We start from the raw sequence: 17,744 nt of genomic DNA, 5'->3' as shown, positions 1-17,744 counted from the left end.
ATTATTAGTAGCAATTAAGTAGATAGTTTTAAATTCTGTTAGAGGCCACTGTCCATTAACAGGTGTACATTCTTAGAAGGGAATCCACAAGGCGGCCTTTTCCCAGCCCAGTAATTTGCTTATCATTCCTTCATTTGTGAAATAGGGTTTATAATTTTTACCTACAAGGGTGGTTTTGAAGAGTGGAGACGTGTGTTTTGAGTGCCCAGTGCTGTCTGGCAGGCGGTGGGCAGGAGCTGGTTCTGCTCTGTGGGGGCAGCTGGGGTGGCTGCCCTCAGCCCCTGGCCTGAGAGAGGGCCATTTCCTCTCTGCTGTTGTTTGCATGATAAGGATTCTTTTGTTTTGTTTTATTAGAGGACATGAAGCCTTGATGAGAAGAATAGGCTGTTGAGATAAAAGATGTCTGACCACAGATGGGTGTCTTTTACTATGTGCAAGGACATTATACTCATATAAAGGACTGTGCTTAAATTTTTTTTTTCCAGATTGTGAATTCTAACTCTTTGAACTATTTTGTGTATTTTTACGTTTTAGAACAGATAGTTTTTCATCTAAAGTCAATCAGTGATCATGTCAAATGTTAAGGATACTTGGCCTAGAGAATTTTCACATAGTCTTTTTAACACCTTTATTGAGATATATTGATGTGCGGGAATCTTCGAGCCTGTGTTCACCTGTGAAATTGCCCCACAGCCAAGGTAGTGAATGTGTCTGTCACTTTGCCTCTGCAGCCTCTCCCTCAGCACCCCCTCCTGCCCCACCGCAGACGAACCCAGGGCTCTGGGCCCTGCAGCAGCTCAGGCGGCTAGGCGTTGACAGCGGCGTGCATGCCTTGGTCCAGCTTCTTTCACTCAGCAAAACTATTTTGAGAAACATCAGTGTCGCATGTATCAGTTTTACATTTTAAGTTTTCAAAATTAACTTCTATTTGCACTCCTAGATGGGAAGCATTACTTCTTTGAAACTATTAACCTGTTGTCAAACTTTGTTGAGAAATCTCTTGAATAACAGTCATAGTGAAAATCTTGAGAGAGCCCTGCCCTGCACTGTCCTGGTCAAAGCCCAACTCAGCGCCTCACTTGGGCCCAGCCCTGCGGGTGTGTGCGAGGAGGGCACTCGGGCTCCTGAGAGCATGGCATGCCCTTTGTTATGATGGGAACAGAGGGAATGTGAAACTTGGACTGTTTGCTTGGAAAGGCGCTATGTGTCTGATGGTGACGCCGTATTTACTCATTTCTTTTCCTTTTTAGATCCTTCCCAGGAGTTCCATTATGGGTGTGAGAGGTTTGCATGGGTTTGTGGCGAGTAGCTGCCCACACGTATGTACAGTAGTAAACTTCAAGGAGCTGGCAGAGCGCCACCGGAGCCAGCACCCCGGAGGGACGCCCGCCATTGTGGTCGACGCCATGTGCTGCCTCAGGTACTGGTACACACCGGAGTCCTGGGTCTGCGGCGGACAGTGGCGGGAATACTATTCTTCTTTGCGAGAATTCGTGAGAACTTTTACCGCTGTTGGCATCAAGCTGATCTTCTTCTTTGATGGCATGGTGGAGCAGTCCAAGAGAGACGAGTGGGTGAAACGCAGACTCAAGAATAACAGGGAGATAGCCAAGATCTTCCACTACATCAAGTCCCACAGGGAGCAGCCGGGCAGAAACATGTTCTTCATCCCCTCGGGGCTGGCCATATTTACGCAGTTTGCTTTGAAGACCCTAGGTCAGGAAACTCTGTGCTCGTTACAGGAGGCCGACTACGAGGTGGCCTCCTATGGCTTCCAGAACAACTGTCTTGGGATTCTTGGAGAAGACACTGACTACTTAATCTATGACACCTGTCCCTACTTTTCCATCAGCGAGCTCTCCCTGGACAGTCTGGACACCGTCATGCTCTGCCGGGAGAAGCTCTGTCAGAGCCTCGGGCTCCGCCTGGCCGACCTGCCCCTGCTGGCCTGCCTGCTTGGCAATGACGTCGTCCCAGAAGGCATGTTCGAGAGCTTTCGGTACAAATGCTTGACTTCCTATGCCTCTGTGAGAGAGAGCTGTGACAGAAAAGGTAACGTTATCTTAGCTGTAGCAGACCACATATCTAAAGTTCTTCGGTTGCATCAAGGTGAGAAAAAACTGGAAGAGATGCTACCTTTGGGACCAAACAAAGCTCTTTTTTATAAAGGAGTAGCGTCGTATCTTTTGCCAGGACAGAAATCTCCATGGTTTATCCAAAAACCTAAAGATGTAGTAACTTTGGATAAGCAGGTACTATCCATGAGTTCAGATCCTGAATCTAAGCAAGAGTTTCCTGTGTGTATGGACCCTGAATCCAAGCAGAAATTACCTGTGGGTACAGACCCTGAGTTTAACCTAGAAGCACCCATGTGTACAAACACTGAAGTTAAACAAGAAGACCCTGTAAATGTGGGGCCTGAAGCCAAGCATCAAGTAACTGTGGCTTTGGATCCTGAAATCTTAAAGGTAGGTGCACATGCCCACCCGAATGTAATATGTCATGATTGAAAATGTACCCAGTGATGGGTTTGTCAGTGAATATCTATTGACTGCCTGCAGTGGTTAAGACACGGTGGGGGCCACAGAGACAAACCCTTGAGTTTAGCTAGGAGCTTCACAATACATGTGAAAACCTGCGTTGTGAGCTCTGTCTCGTGTTGTTCCATGGTTGTTACAGAGTGCTAGGGATTTGAAAGAGAGTCATCACTGTGGGTTAAGGACAGAGAGAAGTCCCCAGAGGAGTAGTTATAACTGGAGCCAGGCCTTCCTGGGCCCGAGGTTGCTGTGAACAGGCAAAGATGGGACCTGTGCTCTCAGCAGAGCCCTGGGACAAGTAGCTGAGGCCTGGGGTGTGAAGGGCTAAGTAAGGAGAAGATAATTGGGAAGGACAGACACAGCCAGATGGTGGATATTACTGCATGCCACCCTAGGGATTTGAATGTAGTCCGTAAAATGATACAGAGCCTTGGTAGTTTTGAAGGAGGGCCACGGTTCATGAACTGCCTGCTCCGTGTAGATTAGTTGCAGTGTGGCTATTATCTCATTGAAACCTCTCGTTATCCTTGGGTTACAGAGGAGTTGCGTGTGGACACTAATGCCCTGAGGCATCTCAGCAAGCACAGAGCCAAATAGGACTTTACTCACAGCTTTCATTGTTCTTGCATTGAGTGTCACCATCTTTCCAAGTTAAAAACCTGGGAACGTCTCTCCCATATTTCATCAACAGTCTCTCTTAAGTCTCGTTACTTTGATCTGTTCAGTGGCTCTTACCACCCTGGGCTCTCACCACCCTGTGTGGATGACTGTAGACGTCTGAGAACTCTTCCTAAACAGACTTTGGCCCCTTGCAGCCCCTTTGTCATGCTGCACACAGAAATAAAGCCCTGATTTGCATTTGCTAGCTTTTCGGAGGGAAGCGGTGACCTGCACAGGGAGGGCCGCCGTCCCGGCTGCTGCCTGCTGCTCCAGCCGTACCTGCCCCTCCTGCCTGCCCCTCTCCTGGACGGCCCTCCGGCCCCTCCACTGGTCGGTGCCTGCTGGGTTTCCCCATCACACCCAGAGAGGCCTCCCACCCTGTGTGAGAGACCGATGTTTGCCGCAGGTGCCTCCGGAATGTCCTCTCTGGTTCAGTCTTTCGTTCCAGACCGGGCGATCCTGTGAGGGCCTGGCCGTGTTGGTTCTTGTCCTGCCCTGCCGCGGTCTCGGAGTGTCCTCTACCTCTTCTGTCTCTACGCTTTCTGTCAGTGACTTCTCCCCTCCGTCCTGCACAATTGCAAGGAATCTTCCCTCTTTCTGTCACATGCCTTGTAGCAGAGGGGGTAGCTTCTTATCGTAGGAAATTACAGTGAGAGGTAGAATATGGTACATGTTTCAAGAGACTTATAGGTGAAAAAGTATTAAGAAATTTATTCTACCTGGAAACATTCTTAACTGCTTTTTAAAGGGAAAAGAATGTGAGTGGACATTGGAGGAGGGTTGGAGGCGGACCTGCACGTGGAGGTCCCAATGAGCAGTGGGAGGTGGGTGGAACATGTCAGCTTGGAGACAGGCGGGCCTCAGCGCAGCCCGAGGAGAAAGGCGAGCAGAGGCAGGACAGGGAGTCCAGTCTGCGCTCGGCTTCCGTGCTCAGTGTGGTTGCGTTGCTGGCTTTCCAGTGACACGCCTCTGCGTAGTTGTTCCTGGTTCTCGGCCGTTCCTCACTGTCTCCACTAACACAGCTCTTGCTGGCCACCCTGGTCTCCCGCTCACGTGAGGCCGTGGGTGTGCAAAGGCTAAAGGACATGTCTGCAGTGGCCACACAGCTAGTTCTTGTAGACCCCGAGTTTGAGCCCAAGCCTTCCACGCTTCACAAGATCGCACCCACCTTCCCTGGGTGGAGGAAGTCTGAAAGTCCATTGGCACTGGGAGAGGGACGCGCCGTGGTCAGGAGTCGGGAAGCGGGAGAACAGAAGAGTCTGAAAGGGAGCCGCCCTGCTTGGAGTCTCGTTAGAGAGTTGGGCGGTATCTGCGTTTTGTCCAGCCCAGGACTCCTAGAAGTCCCCTGCCACACCTCCAGCACCATTCCAGGCCCTCTCTGCTTGATTCTGTTTCGCTCTGGTTCCTACCGGTCCCCAGCTCTCACTTGCGTCTGTGTGCCTCGCACCTGTCAGTCTGGGCTCCTCCTCATGCTCCCTGGCTGCGTTCACTGTGCCTGACCCATACCCACTGGGTGTGGTGGCCTGGCATCTCACCCCGTTTATTCCAAGGGGAGTCCAGGAAAGTTAGGTCCAGCCACAGAGGGCAAGCATGTGTGTGCTGAGAGAGTTAAGGACTTAGTTCTTAGCCTTTTTTAGGAGGCACGGGATAGCAAGCGGGGGTGTGGTGAGATCAGATGCTTGTTTTCTGAAACACAGCAGGGGATGGACCGGTGTGTCATGAGCTGGAATTAGGGGATGGAACTGGAGGACGAGAAGCAACTCAGGCAGTGTTTCAGAAGAGAATCCTGCTGTGCAGGTGAAGCTCCTGTGCTCAGGCTAGTGGGGTGGGGTTGGCCTGAGCCAAACAGAAGGTAGGCTTCACAGGGACCATCTGATGCTTAAAATGTGTGCTCTACGTGTAGTGGAGACCCTCGAGGTAGAAGCAGTGATGCCCTGAGGGGTGAAGGGCATCCGAGGGGGAGGAGGGGGAGGTAAGAGTAAGCTGACAAGGGCCCGGGAGGCAGGTTCAAGGGTAAGAAGGAAGGCGGGTCTGCCTGATGCCGCAGTGGCCGTGGACGGGGCTCGGAGGTTGTCAGGATTGGCACGTGGGAGGATCGGGGGGCCTACAGAGCTGTGGTCACCCATGGGCTTGGTGGAGGTTGGATGACAGGAATTTGGTGGCAGTTTGGAAGCAAAAAAGGCAGAAGCTGGGGATGGGGTTGCTTTTTGTGGAAGTCTGGTGGAAGGAGCCCAGCAGAGTCTCCTGGGCCTGTGGGGCGGTGGGGGTGGGGGGAGGACAGAGTGTGTCCTGAGTCAGTGGCACTTGGACTTCTTGAGCTTAGAGGCCGCTTTGAAAATAATTTGGAAGTTTCTTAAATTCCCCTTAAAAATTCCTTAAAAAATATTTTTCAGTATCATCTTCCAGCACTGACAATAGATAACCAGAATTCAAACGTGCATTTTGGCCACATGTAGTCACCCTAGAAGTCCTTTGGTGCCAAGTAGCTGAATGTAGCAATTGCCTGGGTGCATGCACACAACCATTGCTGTTTCCTCCAGCAATTGGATAAACTGAATTCTTGCTTTAGAATTTTCAGATTAGGTGAATATGTTCAAGTTTTTCCAAGTGTGGAACACTATATCTGCAGTAAGGGCAGAGATAAAAGATGCTGAGGTGATGAGCTAGTTAATGAATTAATATTATAATTGTAGAAAACTTCTCTGAAAACCCTGTGTACACCCAGAAAAGAATGTTACATCTCAACTCTGTACAGTTGCCAAAATTGGAGGTTTTCTGATAGAATGACTATATAATTTGTTATAACTTTATAGATAAATTTGTCAAAATTCTAACTCTTGAAATAAAAAAAGAGGAAGAAACGTAAGAAGGTATAGGAAAATACATTAGAGGGTTCAGTTCAGTTCAGTTCAGTCTCTCAGTCGTGTCTGACTCTTTGCGACCCCATGAATTACAGGCCTCCCTGTCTATCACCAACTCCCGGAGTTCACCCAGACTCACGTCCATCGAGTCAGTGATGCCATCCAGCCATCTCATCCTCTGTTGTCCCCTTCTCCTCCTGCCCTCAATCCTTTCCAGCATCAGAGTCTTTTCCAATGAGTGTATTGTACCTTAAAAGAATCATAAAATATCTAACCATATTGTTTCTGATAGATTCTGTATCAAAAGGGGCATTATAGAGAAATATGTTACTTCTAATGATCTTTCATTGGTTAGAGCATCAAGTAATAACTCTTTTGGGATCCTTGCTGATTTTAAAGCTGCTAGCTTGTCTGCCATCCTGATTTAAAGAAGCATTTAGCCATGAAATAGACCCTGGAGTATGTCTAGCCAGAGAGCAGTCTTGGCCGCCTGTTGGCCATGCACTATTTGCCAGCCTCTGTATTAGCTCATTTAATCCTCATGGATAGTTCTGTGAGGATAGCACCTTTGTTAAACCTATTTTACATGTGAAGGAAGCAGGCACTGAAGGTATTAAGACTCAAGTCACTGGAGTGAATGGGCCTGAGCGAGCGCGTCACATGCGTCAGTAGCAGGACACTGATGCGCAGAGGTTCTGATGCTCCAGGCTGTTGTCAGAGCCCATTTTACATGCCATCGGGGGTCAGTTCAGTTCAGTTGAGTCAGGCCTCCCTGTCCATCACCATCTCCCGGAGTTCACCCAGACTCACGTCCATCGAGTCAGTGATGCCATCCAGCCATCTCATCCTCTGTCGTCCCCTTCTCCTCCTGCCCCCAATCCCTCCCAGCATCAGAGTCTTTTCCAATCAGTCAACTCTTCTGCATGAGGTGGCCAAAGTACTGGAGTTTCAGCTTTAGCATCATTCCTTCCAAAGAAATCCCAGGGCTGATCTCCTTCAGAAGGACTGGTTGGATCTCCTTGCAGCCCAAGGGACTCTCAAGAGTCTTCTCCAGCACCACATTTCAAGAGCATCAATTCTTTGGCATTCAGCCTTCTTCATAGTCCATCTCTCACATCCATACATGACCACAGGCAAAACCATAGCCTTGACTAGACGGACCTTTGTTGGCAAAGTAATGTCTCTGCTTTTCAATATGCCCTCTAGGTTGGTCATAACTTTCCTTCCAAGGAGTAAGCATCTTTTAATTTCATGGCTGCAGTTACCATTTCATGTTTCCACAAAGAATACTCTCACCACTGCAGGATTACTCTTCACAATTTAAAGCCACCCTAGCCCTGATGGCATGTAAAATGCGCTGTAACAACCTGCAGGATTACTCTTCACAGCGCATTTTACATGCCATCAGGGCTAGGGTGGCTTTAAATTGTGAAGAGTAATCCTGCAGTGGTGAGAGTGTTCTTTGCGGAAACATGAAGCCTGTATGTTGGTTATTACAGGCCATCTGATCTCAGCTCCTCATTGCGTGGGAGCGTGGCACCTGTTCACATCACCCATCTCCTCACCTCCAGTGGCACTGCCTGCATTCGAGCAGGAGGAAGACGCTCCCGGGCACAGCTCCTGCTCAGTGAAACAGCACTGAACGGGGGATGAGAGTGATGCCGTTTCTAATCCCAAAGAGTTTATGGTTTAATAGGAGAGATGAGGCAAGGTAATGAGTGGACGGTAAATGTGAGTCAAGCCCCTCAGGTCGGGGAGGTGAGTTCTTATTCACAGAGGATGGCAGGGTTCTAGAGAGATGACAGAACCCTGAGGTTCTAGGGAGGTTCAGGGGAACCTCACGGGGCAGAGACTCGGAAGTGGCTTTTGGGAAGGGCTGAAAGAGGTCAGTTTCTATCATGGAAGTTGGGCTCCAGAGTGTCTACGAGGGGTGCACAGGAGGAGATGGAGGTCTTCAGGGCCTCTTCAACTCAGGCTGAAGAGTCTGGTAGTCGGCCTGAGTGCAGTGATTGGGCCTCTGTTTCTAGGAAGACAGTGTCACTGGGGTGAAGAGTGGGTTGGAGAGCCTGCAGAGGGGCGGCTGGACCCCTGGACAGCTCCTCTCCCTGTTGGGTGGACAGGATGTTGAGTGACGGCAGAGGTAAGTCACAAGTCTGGTTGGTGGGTGGAAATTGGAGGAGGAAAGCGGTAATAGAAAGTTCTGAGCTGGAAGTACAGAGGCCAGCTTGACGTCCTGAGTTTGAGTGACATTTACTCTACCTCTGAGCCCTAGAAGGCCTTGGATTTCCTGCTCAAGGTCATGGTATTGTTTTCAAGGAGAAACAAGTTGCATTTAATTGTTGGCAGGTCGCCAGAGCACAGCATGTCCAGGCAGAGAGCTACCTGGTGTACAGCGTGATGAGCAGCGGCGAGGTGGAGTGCAGCAACAGCTTGGAGGATGCCACGGACCAGGCCCTGCCCAGCCAGGCTTTTGTCTACCGCCCTGTGCGGCAGCGCGTCTACTCCCTTCTGCTGGGGGGTGGCGGCGGTGAGTTGTGGTCTCCAGGGGCCATGCACCTGGAGCTGGTTCTGAGAACTGGCTGGGTGGAACGAGTGCAAGCTTTCAGGACTCAGGATTTGTTTCTCTGTAAAGTCTGAAATGGAAAATGCCACTCACATCTGCACAGGATTAAGGGTAAATGCATGGGATATCTATTTATCTGATTAGCAGGCAGTTGACCAGAGTTCATTGAAAGAGAAGTGCATTGTTTCTGTTGTAAAGTAGTTGTATTTTTATTCCTTAGAAGGATTTAAGAAATTTAAAAAATTTGGAAACTCTTTCCTCCTATAGAAGTGCGGTGTAGGGTGTGTCTGTTATTAGAAGACAGTTTTGTATGATTATAGTATGTCTTCTTTCTATTCTTTTACTTTTAAACTATTCTTAATAGTTGGAGCATTTCTGTTTTAAGCAGCATGTCAGTCTTGCAGTCTCTGTCTTTTAGCTGGATTGTCTGGGCTGTTTACGTTTGCTGTGCCGGCTAGCGTGGCCGGGCTCACTGTGCCGCTGGCTGGCGTGGCCGGGTTTACGTCTTCATTGTGCTCTTTGCTCTGTCCTCTTTTCCCTATTTTCCCCTTTTCTGACTTCTTTTAGAATAGTTGAATAATTATTAGTATTTTGCTTTATATTGGCTTACTGTTGGACTTGAATTATTAGATTTACTTGTTTTTATGTGTTTGTTTATTTTTTTAGCAGTTGCTCTACGGTTTATAATGTATGTCTTTAACTTGTCAGATTTTGACTTCAGTATTATACCATGTAAGACATACTGTAAAAACCTTACAACAGTGTACTTCATTTCCCCCTTCGTTTTTGCTATTCAGTATATTTTAAAGATTTTATTTTGAAATAATTATATACTCAAGGGAGTTGCAAAAAATAGCATATAGGATTTCATGTACCCTTTATAAAATGACATTGTATATAATAAAGTATAATATCAAAGCCAGGAACTTGACATTAGTACAATACTATGAAGCAGACTATAGATGTTACTCACTTCTCAGCATTTTTTACCCCCATTTGTTTGTGTATGTGTATAATTCTGTGCAGTATTATCCATACAAGATACAGGCGTGGATATGCTGATATCCATATACAGATATGGATGTATTCTCCATACAAGATACAGGCGTGGATATGCTGATATCCATACACAGATACGGATGTATTCTCCATACAAGATACAGGCGTGGATATGCTGATATCCATATACAGATATGGATGTATTCTCCATACAAGATACAGGCGTGGATATGCTGATATCCATACACAGATACGGATGTATTCTCCATACAAGATACAGGCGTGGATATGCTGATATCCATATACAGATATGGATGTATTCTCCATACAAGATAAAGGCGTGGATATGCAGATATCCATATACAGATGTGGATGTATTCTCCATACAAGATATAGGCGTGGATATGCAGATATCCATATGCAGATGTGGATGTATTATCCATACAAGATACAGGCATGTTCCATGGCCACAGGGGCTCTCCGTCTGCTGCCTCTTCATACCCACCTTCTGTCCCTGTCCCCTGGTGAACAGTGGTCAGTCCTCCAACTCAACCCTTTGGTCATTTTGAGAATGTCACATAAATGGAAACATGGTGGGTAGTAGCCTTTTGAGATCATGCATATGTTTTAAGCATAAATACATGATTCTTATTTTTACTTTAAGCTGTTGGCAGACATTTTTGTGAAGGACCAGGTGATATATATTTTAGGCTTTGAGGGCTCCACAGTCAGTAACAGCTAATGAGCTTTGTTGAGGCAGGTGCCCTAGACACAAATCCAGAAGGGCATGTTGTGCCATTGAAGCTTTGTCTAGTTTTCCCATGTCACACAGTTTGAATTGTATGTCATTGGTCTGTGTCACAGAATATTCTTCTTTCAATAATTTTCTAATCATTTAAAGCAGTATGAAAAGCATTATTAGCTTTCAGACTGAATAAAGGCAAGCCAGCCAGATTTGGCCTGTGAGCTGTGCTTTTGGTTGTTTTGGAAAGGAGTTAATTGGTGAGTCGATGTTTGCCATGTGTGCTGTTTCTGGTGCTCTTTATTGCAGAAATATAATTCTTCTGGAGGTAAAATTTTAGATACTTTTGTCTGGCCCTTTGAGGGTTTCATTCTGTTGTCTCTAGCTTGTGTTTCTCCTGAGATGACCGTGGTCCTTCTGACTGTTGGGTCCGCAGGTTGTGTTTCTCTGGCTGTTGAGGGTTTTCTACTGATTGCTGGTTTTCAGCCCCTGTTTAAGCTGAACTTTGGAGTCATTTCCTCCATGTGTATTCTGCCTGCAGCTCTTGAGCTCCTTGGGTCTGTGAGTTTCTGTTCCCTGTTGACTTTGAGAGCGCCGTTTCATTGAACACTGTCTTCTGTGTCTCTCTGTCACTCTAAGCCCCTATCACATGCCTGGTTCACACCTCACAGTGCCCCTCAGGCACCAAGGCTCGATTGTTAAGCCTCTTCTCTCTGTGCTTCAACTTGGATCCCTCTTGTTGCTCTGATTTCACATTTACAGAGCCTTTCTTCGGTAGTGTCTAGTCTGCTACTAGCCCATCCAGTGAAATTGTCATTTCAGATATTCTATTTTTAGCATTTTTTAAAAATCTTCCATTTCTTTCTTCCCTGTCTTCATGTTTTCCTTTAAATCCTTAAACTTGTTTGCACTACTTGTTTTCAAGTCCTTATCTATTAATTCCATCATCCCTGTCATTGCTGGGCCTATCTGTTTATTGACTTTTCTCCTTCTGGTGGGTCCACATGTTTCTGCTTATTCTTGTGTTCAGTATTTTACTGTACTCTAGAAGGTTTTGGATCTGTGAAGGGTCTTGCCTTTTGTCCTGTAAGGGGTCATTTACCTGATCCTTGCAGGGTTTGCCTGAAGCCTTGTTAGGTGGTCTGGGGAACCTCAAGAGATAGAGGGGCCTGTTTCTGAGGCCTGGGCTTCCTGGACTGTCACCGAGTGCCGATGTCTGACATGGCCGCTGCACACGGTGGCCCTTTGCGGCCCCAGGGTCACATGACCCGTGGCCATCTGCCTGGCCTCGTTGAGCCTTGCCCTGGGCGTAACACGCTCTGTCCCTCGGGACCTCAGGGTGCTCCTCTGCATGGCGCCGGCTCTGATTCTGCTCATAGCCCTGCTGTCGGGACAGCCTGTCCTCTCCGAGCCCTGCTTTGCTCTGCTTTGCTCTCCTCTCTTGCTCTTCTGGACTCTCACTGCCTCAGCTGCCATCTGCATGGCGCCCTGGGGTAGACTCTCCGCTTGAGGGTGCCGGGGCCTCTCGGGTCCTCAGTACGGGAAGGATCGTGGCTGTAGCCCCGCAGTCCCTGTCTCGGCCACACCCACCCTCCTTTCCTGCTGTAGGTGCCGACGAAGGTGAGTGCTCGTGTGGTGCTTGTACCTTTTTTGTGGCTTTTCTCTGCCCTTGGAGAGTTCTGTTCTGCATGTTGGTACATTTTTCTCCCATCCATATGTCTGTTGCCCATTATTGGAGCTGCTCAGAGATGATGCTCGACCTCCTGGACTGATGTTTTGTTTCTTCATCCTTACTTCTGGTTTGTTTTTCCTGCGTTTGGGGAACATTTCACCACTTCATTCTCAGCTCTTTGAAAGGTTTCCCTCTCTCCTTCCTGTCTCATTCCTCTCTCCTTTGAGACCTCGCTTGTCTTACTGACACTTCTCCTGGAAGTCGAATTCCTGCTGGAAGCCTTGAACCTCACTGGTGGGAGGCTTGCAGAAGTGGGTTTGCCCCCCTTTTACCCAGGCGCTTTCTTTCACTTGCATTGCTTTAAGAATCAAATCCATGTCGACAGATACAAAATGCATTTTCCAACTCAAGCCATCCTTCTGATCAGTTCTCTTTATCCCTCAGGTCCTTAAACACTAACTCCCCCAGATTCCTCCCTTCTTCCCTCATCAAAAGTGACTTCCCATCACTCACTGGGACCATCTTGCATGTGGGAGAGGGATGGTTGGGTGGGGAGGTTGGGGAGGAAGGAGGTGCCCCAGAGGGCCACTGACCCATTGTCTCCTCTCCCTCCCTGGGAAAGAAGTAATTTCCTCTCTGAGGGCACCGTGTGCTCTTCGTTCTTCAGCAGATTACGGTTTGTACTTGCCCGTGTGCATTGTCCATGGCTGCCTCCCCACCAGGCTGAGCAGGGCCTGGTCAGGGGCATTCTGCTGCACCTGGCAGATGTCTCAGCGTGAATTAGTGACAGATATATGTGTTTAAAATACTGCCTCTTCAGAAGTGCTTGCATTTAGCAAGGCATTCCTTGGAAAAGGATGACTCTGATGGTTGAATTTCAGACACAGGGAGAGCGATGGTCCCTCAAACGCCACTACATGAGCAGCTGTCTCTAAGCCCTGTCTGATGGGCAGGCGGGAGCTACTTGTTTGGAGTGAGGTTTAGAATCAAAGGTGCCTTTAGCTCCACAGTCATTGACTCTCCACACCAGAGCTCCTGCAGGTGTGCAGCTGTGGACACTGGAGGTCTGAGCCAAAGCATGACACCAAATTGATGATTTCATCCCTCAAAGTTCCTCATTATGGGCAAGGTTTGGATAACAGATCTGTTGGATGCTCCCGTTCATCTGGAATGTTGGAGGGTGCCTCTTTAGGGAGTGCTTGGTCACTGTCACTCCTCCCTGTATTTATATAGTTGAGCATATGGTGTTTAGACAGCTCAGTGGCGTCATGGCCAAAACAGGGGAGAAACCCTGAAGTCACTCAGTCCTCAGCCTGTCCTTGGCTTCATGCCTGTTGTTACCACTGATTTTAACACTGTCTGTTTTTTAGTCTCCCTAGTGATAACATTAGATAAAATCATCGGGAAGCTTGATGCATTTTAAGAAATAAAAGAAACTCAAAAAGGTGCAAGAAGGCAGACTCTGTCTGCTTTCTCCCTCGCATCTCACTGGTTCGCAGCTCAGAATGGCCCACGCCTGTGGCCCTCTTTAACAGTTAATATTAACTGTCCTTTTTCCTTGTCACTTTCCCCTCATTTTCACCATGCAGACATTCCAGGAATCCAATGGGAATTGCGGGAGGCTGATAGACTTGTGATGGACACCTTTGCAAAGCGCCTGCAGGGCATCAGCTCCTCTGAGTCCTAGAGGTTGGCCTAAAAAGTAATCCTTTTATCCAAAATATATATACAAAAAAGAAAGTTTGGGGGAATTTTCTATTTTTTAAGGACTAAAGCCACACATAATTATAGATTAATTCAGCAATATAAAAAATGTAGGATCATAAAGACAAATATAAACTTTTTAAAGCCTGGAGAGTTGTTATCAAACTTGAAAATCCCTGTGATTGAGAGGTTATAGTTGACATTGCTTCTGCTCATTCTCTTCCCCTCCCAGTGCTCACAGACCTGCCAGATCGTGTGAGAGGAGTGGGCACTTTTGAGAGTTTGTGTGTTGGAATAATCAAAAGTTTTTAACGGGAGAAAGGTTGGACATGTAGACAGACCCACATTTTTGCTCCCAGGGGAACATTTTTTAGTTATATACAGAAGCTTTTATAAATGGTATGATGTGTCTGTCCTTTGGAAATAGCAGAAGAACAACTTTGGTTGTTATTTTTTTGTTTTCCATATAAAATGTTATAGTGTGAATAGAAAGTAAAACTAGTAAAGAACTTTCACTTGAGTTTTACTTTGCTCTTTGAACTCGGAAACCGGCAAATCAAAAGTTCAAATGAGAAAATCAAGCTTTCCTTTTAGGAATTATCAAACTCAATCTCCTCTTCTCTTTTTCTTCGTATGTAGGCATTTAAGAAGATTATTTTATTTTAAGAGGAACTAAAGAGCCTTTTGATGAGGGTGAAAGAGGAGAGTGAAAAAGCTAGCTTGAAACTCTACATTCAGAAAACTAAGATCATGGCATCTGGTTGCATCCCTTTATGGCAAATAGAAGGGGAATAAGTGGAAGCAGTGACAGATTTTCTTTTCTGGGGCTCCCCCCGAAAATGACTACAGCCATGAAATTAAAAGACACTTGCTCCTTGGAAAGAAAGGTATGACCAACCTAGACACCATATTAAAAAGCAAAGACATCACTTTGCTGGCAAAGGTCCAAGTCAAAGCTGTGCTTTCTCCAGCAGTCATGTACGGATGTGAGGGTTGGACCATAAAGAAAGATGAGTGCCAAAGAATTGATGCTTTTGAATTGTGGTGCTGAAGAAGATTCTTGAGAGTCCCTTGGACTGCAAGATCAAACCAGTCAGTCCCAAAGGAAATCAACTTTGAATATTCATTGGAAAGACTGATACAAAAGCTGAAGCTCCAGTACTTTGGCCACTTGATCTGAAGAGCCGACTCATTGAACCCTGATGCTGGGAAAATTTGAAGGCAGAAGGAGAAGGCGGCAGCAGAGGATGAGATGGTTAGATAGCACCACCGACTCAATGGAAATGAACTTGAGCAAACTCCTGGAGATAGTGAAGGACAGAGGCGCTTGTTGTGCTGCAGTCCAAGGGGTTGTTGCAAGAGTCAGACTTGACTTAGTGACTGAACAACAACAACCAGAGAAGGGACTAATTTCCCAGCAAAATTGCATTTATTTTAAGAAGATTTCGGGTAACACTTTGTATCTAGCTGTGGCTTTTGGAAGAAGCAGGGAGCTGTAACTGTGTCTATGGTAGGGATAATCTGAATTAACAGAGAAAATGCTTCCAAATGAATGTCTCGGTTTGGACAGAGACCTCATTCAGACTAAAGACTTATTCTTTGCATGTTGATAAGCTGTTCTGGCCACTCTGCACTGCCGTTTACCCTCTTCTGGCAGAAGGAGGAAACAGGCATACTGAGTGTCCCTGTCACCTTCCTGGTCAACAGGGGAGTGGCAGGATGCAGAAGAGTCTGCAGACACCTGGCCTCCACTTCAGAGAAGACGCTCATTTGTGTGTCTTTTCCTGTATCCTTCCCCACCATTTCTGATAAAATTTTGTTTAGGGAATGAAAATTAAGATTAGCAGTTCCAATTGAACTTTCATCTTCTGGCTAGCTAATGTTATTTGAAAGATAAGAGTTTCCTATTCAAGGCTCTGTAAGTAAATAGCTGTAAGTGCTACAGTTTATGCAGCAAAGTTCAGTCTTGTTCTGGTCAGTTAAACTCATCAGGTGTTCAGTTTATCATTTTAAAAAGCAAAAGCTTTTCTTAGTTTGTTAATTAAGAAATACTTTGGAATTAATATGCACCTAACTGCCAGTTCAGTTCAGTCGCTCAGCTGTATTTGACTCTTTGCGACCCCATGGACTGCAGCACGCCAGGCCTCCCTGGCCATCACCAGCTCCCAGAGCTTTCTCAAACTCATGTCCATCAAGTTGGTGATGCCATCCAACCATTTCATCCTCTGTCATTCCCTTCTCCTCCTGCCTTCAATCTTTCCCAGCATCAAGATCTTTTCTAATGAGTCAGCTCATCAGTGGCCAGAGTATTGGAGCTTCAGCTTTAGCATCAGTCCTTCCAAAGAATATTCAGGACTGATCTCCTTTAGGATGGACTGGTTGGATCTCCTTGCAGTCCAAGGGACTCTCAAGAGTCTTTTTCAACACCACGGTTCAAAGCATCAGTTCTTCCATACTCAACTTCCTTTATGGTCCAACTCTCACACCCATGCATGACTACTGGAAAAACCATAGCTTTGACTAGACAGACCTTTGTTGGCAAAATAATGTTTCTGCTTTTTAATATGCTGTCTAGGTTGGTCATAACTTTCCTTCCAAGGAGCAAGTGTCTTTTAATTTTAATGGCTACAGTCACCATCTGCAGTGATTTTGGAGTCCAAGAAAATAAACCCTCTGTTGTCCAAGTTATGGAGAAAAGAGGGAATTTGGCATCAGTGCTGGTCTGCATAATGAGGAAAGAGGGGGTTGGGTTGATGTGCTGGTCTAAATTTTGAGAGAAGAGCTCCTAGTGTTGGTGCTGGTCTTAAGCCTGTTTTCTCTTAGGCCTGCTGCTCCTGTTGGACTCATCTCCATGGGCAGTGCCATCCTCCTGGATTGTAGCTGGGCAGATAATGCTAAGGTGCCTTGCCTAACTCAGTGGAACTATGAGCCAGGCCATGTAGGGCCACCCAAGATGGACAGGTGATGGTGGAGAGCTCTGACTAAATGCAGTCCACCAGAGAAGGGAATGGCAAACCACTTCAGTATTCTTGCCTTGAGAACCCCATGAAAAGGCAAAAAGATTTGACACTGAAAGATGAACTCCCCTGGTTAGTAGGTGCCCAAAATGCAACTGGGGAAGAGTGGAGAAATAGATCCAGAAAGAATGAAGAGGCTGAGCCAAAGCAAAAACAATGCCCAGTTGTAGATGTGACTGGTGATAGAAGTACCAGCTCCAAAACTGTAGAGAACAGCACTTCATAGGGACCTGGAGTGTCAGGTCCGCAAATCAAGGTAAATACTTCATAGGAGCCTGGAGTGTCAGGTCCGCAAATCAAGGTAAATACTTCATAGGAACCTGGAATGTCCGCAAATCAAGGTAAATACTTCATAGGAGCCTGCAGTGTCAGGTCCGCAAATCAAGGTAAATACTTCATAGGAGCCTGGAGTGTTAGGTCCGCAAATCAAGGTAAATACTTCATAGGAGCCTGGAGTGTCCGCAAATCAAGGTAAAGTGAAAGTGGTCAAACAGGAGATGGCCAGAGTGAACATCAACATTTTAGGAATTGGTAAACTAAAATGGACCAGAATGGGCGAATTTCATTCAGATGACCATTATATCTATTACTGTGGGCAAGAATCCTTTAGAAGAAATGGAGTAGCCCTCATAGTCAACAAGAGTCCCAAACACAGTACTTAGGGGCAGTCTCAAAAATGACAGAATGATCTCTGTTCGTTTCCAAGGCAAAGCATTCAATATCACAGTAATCCAAGTCTATGCCCCAACCACTAATGTCAAAGAAGCCAAAGTTGAATGGTTCTGTGAAGACCTACAAAACCTTCTAGCTGCTAAGTCACTTCAGTCGTGTCCGACTCTGTGCGACCCCATAGATGGCAGTCCACCAGGCTCTGCCACCCCTGGGATTCTCCAGGCAAGAACATTGGAGTGAGTTGCCATTTCCTTCTCCAACGCATGAAAGTGAAAAGTGAAAGTGAAGTCACTCAGTCGTGTCCGACCCTCAGTGAC

General features: G+C 46.7%; 1 protein-coding gene across 9 annotated transcripts in view; it reads left to right on the top strand.

Moving 5' to 3' along the window:
• Positions 1-17,744, top strand: part of FAM120B (family with sequence similarity 120B) — a 68,820-nt gene that overhangs the window by 12,779 nt on the left and 38,297 nt on the right. For all 9 annotated transcript variants that reach the window (XM_044923963.2, XM_044923961.2, XM_006076028.4 and 6 more), the window contains exons 2-3: positions 1,251-2,468; positions 8,405-8,585. In XM_044923963.2, the coding sequence (XP_044779898.2) occupies positions 1,272-2,468; positions 8,405-8,585 (1,378 nt within the window). In that variant the 5' untranslated portion in view covers positions 1,251-1,271. The remainder of the gene's footprint in view (positions 1-1,250; positions 2,469-8,404; positions 8,586-17,744) is intronic.

Source organism: Bubalus bubalis, chromosome 10, assembly GCF_019923935.1.
Source record: "Bubalus bubalis isolate 160015118507 breed Murrah chromosome 10, NDDB_SH_1, whole genome shotgun sequence".
Taxonomy (NCBI): Eukaryota; Metazoa; Chordata; class Mammalia; order Artiodactyla; family Bovidae; genus Bubalus; species Bubalus bubalis.
The sequence above is the reverse complement of the archived record's forward strand: the minus strand, read 5'-3'. Positions and strand labels throughout refer to the sequence as shown.